This window comes from Penaeus monodon, chromosome 18 (genome assembly GCF_015228065.2).
Source record: "Penaeus monodon isolate SGIC_2016 chromosome 18, NSTDA_Pmon_1, whole genome shotgun sequence".
NCBI lineage: Eukaryota > Metazoa > Arthropoda > Malacostraca > Decapoda > Penaeidae > Penaeus > Penaeus monodon.
The window spans coordinates 28,964,521-28,967,908 of record NC_051403.1 but is presented as its reverse complement, the minus strand read 5'-3'; the positions used below and the strand labels follow the sequence as shown (position 1 = coordinate 28,967,908).

Here is a 3,388-nt window from a genome sequence, read left to right as displayed (position 1 = left end):
TCAATTAAGTTATTTCCTCTATATAAAGTAGGAACCTACACAATCTGGATAGCACTTTAGCAACATTTTTTAAAATAAGATAATTCAGTAATAAGAACAAGTACTTGGGGAAATACTACAAACACTGTACACATTAAAAGAAGTGAATTTGTTCCCTTTTAAATAAAATTATACATAGGTAATGTAACATCTATCTACGTGTTGTTAAAATTGTTTTTGTGGGTGATACATGTAATACAAGGTTTCTTAGATGTGTGTGCAACATTGCTTACGGAAATAACTAAATGGGTCTTTCTGAAATACACTTATGACAATAGTTTGAACCAATTTAGGTTTTAAAAATATATAAAAATAATATTTATATTTCCTTTAAAGGTTGCAATAATTAGTTTTTGCTGATGCAAAACTCTCCTTTTCTTCTCCTGGGCAAGAAGAATTTTAAGACTACTTTGTGCCCATCATCTTTCTGCTTACAGAATTTGATACCTAACTAGTCATTACTTTCTTTTCAACTGTATCAGTTTTAAGCTTTGCTACCTTATTTTGACTTTATGTTAAAAACTTCAATTACCTGTGACCAGTTCATTTTACCTTATTTTCCATCTCCTTCCACGATTTAGACAGGTGATTTAACTTCCTGGCAGAATGAACTTTTGAACCAGGATCTCTATGTCCCCTTCTAAAGATGAGTCTATTTTCATTAGTTTTTTTGCAATAACACCACGTGACCTTAAAATATGACTACCCCCCTCTATTTCCTAATTCCTTGCAAGATTTAAACAGGTGGTTTCACTACTTGGTGGAAGTAACTTCTGAGTTACATAAGATTCTTTGTGATACTACTTTGTGCCCATTAACTTTCTACTTGTAGATTTCTATATCTATAACCAGTTTTTTATTTTTCAGAAGTGTTAATATCTTATGTTGACTATGTGCTTCAAAACTCAAGTTACATGGGAGCAATTCATTTTACTTTTTCTAACTTCTTGCAAGATATAATCACATTGTTTTGCTTGGTTCCAGGTACTTTTGTGGCAGTTCCTTTTAAGTAAATGTCCCACCTATGAATCAGGAGGGAGTGGGTATATGTTCCCCTTTGCATATGCCGTTGGGATAAGGTGGTTCCACTCCTCAGCAGGAAGGTACTTCTGAACTAGGATCTGTAAGTCCTCCTCTGAAGACACAAGTCCCTGACGATTCATCAGCTTCTTCACATCCTTGGCCTGTACTTCTTTCACTCCCCCTCTTGCTGCCACAAAGTTGGCCAAGTCTGAGCAGCAGTTCTTCCAGTACTCTTCACTCACTCTTAGCAGCTGGTCTAAGCCATCAGGAGTGAGCCTGCATTTGGCAAAGTGTGAGAACAAGTCTCTAGTTGCAGCTTTGGAGAGTCTCTTTGGGAGCTCCTTCTTTGGATTCTTTTCAGCCTTGGGGCGTCTGAGGCCAACTTTCCTGGGTGTCTGAGGCTTGTTATACTTTAGTAGAGAAGCCAGATGTGGACCTTCTTGCCTAGTGGGGACTGGAGCCTGCATTGGCTTTTCTGCCAACTTCTGCAAGAACTCCTTCATTGTCATCTGCTTTGGGTTGGATGCAACACTGGCTAGTGTGGCCTTGTGGGTGATGGATGTGTTATCATCAGCCATTGATGTCCTCTGCATCTGCTTGTTCATAGCAGCCTGGGAGTCACCTAGATCTGGCTCCCTTATGGAGACCTCCCCATATTCTCCCATCTCACTGGGTGTATCCAAACTCTCATCTGGCATCTCTGCTTCCACTTTTGGCATCACACTTTTTCTTCTGATTAGTGTTGGCAACAAGAATTCTTCTTCTTCGTCACTCTCATCTGTCTGGCTTGGCATGGCTGCTAGGGCGAGATCTGATGTTGCCACAATCTCTTTCTCATATTTCCTTTGAGTCTGACCCTCCTCTCCTATCAGTTCTTCTACAGTGCCATCAGAAACAGCTGTCTCTGTTGCCTCTTCCCTTCTGCTGGGTGTGCTTTGATTAGACATCTCTCTTATTGTCCTATCATAAGTTGCCTCTGCCTCAGCCTTATCTTCTCTTATCAGTCTAGTCTCCTCACTTGCTAGCTCTTTCAGATTTTCCGCAGTGGAGTCATCACCTTCTTTGCTGTTGCTGTCTGCAATGGATGTAACCCCATCAAACTCTTCAATGTCTGCCTCTGCTGGAACATCCCCTGCATCAGTATTCTGAATTAGTACTGACGATCTACTCTTTGCCTCTGAGGTGGGTCTTGCCAAGCCATCCTGAAGCTCTTCATTGATGCTTCCTACTGACTCAGGCTCTTATGTGAATCTACAACAGGTAACATCCCTGGAGAGGCTCTTGTTGCTGCTTTAATGGCCTCTTCTGGGTGGACTTCAGCTTCAATGGTGACTGTGTGCATCCTAGCCCTTTGAGCAGCCATCTTTGATTTCCCTTCTTCAGATACTTTTTTCTCACTTAAGGATGCATCATTTGGCTGAGGGGAGCCTGGAGGTGGCAACTCTTTGCTCTTCTTTTGAGGGGTTCTCCTTAGGGTGCGCTTTGAAGGGGACTGTGTTTTGAGACTAGATAATCTGTCTGGTGAAAGATTTTTGGTCTGACTTTCAGATAGTCTTGTTAGTTTCACCTGAGCATTTTTCATTGCAAAATTTTTCCATGGACTGTCACTCTGCAAATCTTTCTCTAAATTGGTTTTTGAAAAGAGCATTCCAACACTTTTCCTTGGACTTTTGCTTTCCAAGCCCATCCCTGCAAATCTCCCTGGAAATGAAGCAGGCAAACTTTTCCTTCCAATCCTTGGTGAAGAACGATCCCCTACACTTTCCCCAATGAAAGAATTAGCTCTAAGCTGGCTTTTGCTTTCAGTCTGAACTTAGATCCCAAGCTCATCTCAGACAATCTGGCCTCTGTTTCTAAAGATTTCTGAGGAGTATCTGTCTTAGCCATGTGTATTCTCATGCTTTTCCGCAGTGGAGATGAAGCCATATCTGAGACCCCAGCAGAACTCCTATTATGATCAGGAGATCCTTCTAGAGTAGAGACAGCTGCAGATATGTTACTCTCTACTACCTTATCTTTGTCATCATCGCTATCAGGAATAAAGCTTGTATGAACAATCTCTGATGCCTCATTGTTTTGATGCTCCTCAACTGTGTCACGGAAGCTGGGTGGGGGAGATAGCTGGTCTGGGTATTCTTCTTCTTTCTCAATCAGTTCCTTGGTTGTGGAATGGGCCCCAGCACTGGCATTACTCTCTTGTGTTTCTGGGATGGATGTCACCCCTCCCTCTGCCAGGTCTTCATGCAGGTCCTCAGTGTTAGATGAATAACTGCTTGGTGTATCAACTTCCTGGCTCTCCCTCATTGACTCCTGGGTCTTGGGAATT

At 41.8% G+C, this 3,388-nt stretch overlaps 1 protein-coding gene across 1 annotated transcript in view; it reads right to left on the bottom strand.

Moving 5' to 3' along the window:
• Positions 1–405: 405 nt before the first annotated feature.
• Positions 406–3,388, bottom strand: part of LOC119584388 (daf-12-interacting protein 1-like) — a 15,476-nt gene continuing 12,493 nt past the window's right edge. The window contains 3 exon segments of the mRNA XM_037932966.1: positions 406–2,305; positions 2,308–2,877; positions 2,880–3,388. The exon segment at positions 2,880–3,388 is cut by the window's right edge and continues 1,177 nt beyond it. Of these exon segments, the coding sequence (XP_037788894.1) occupies positions 1,062–2,305; positions 2,308–2,877; positions 2,880–3,388 (2,323 nt within the window). The 3' untranslated portion in view covers positions 406–1,061.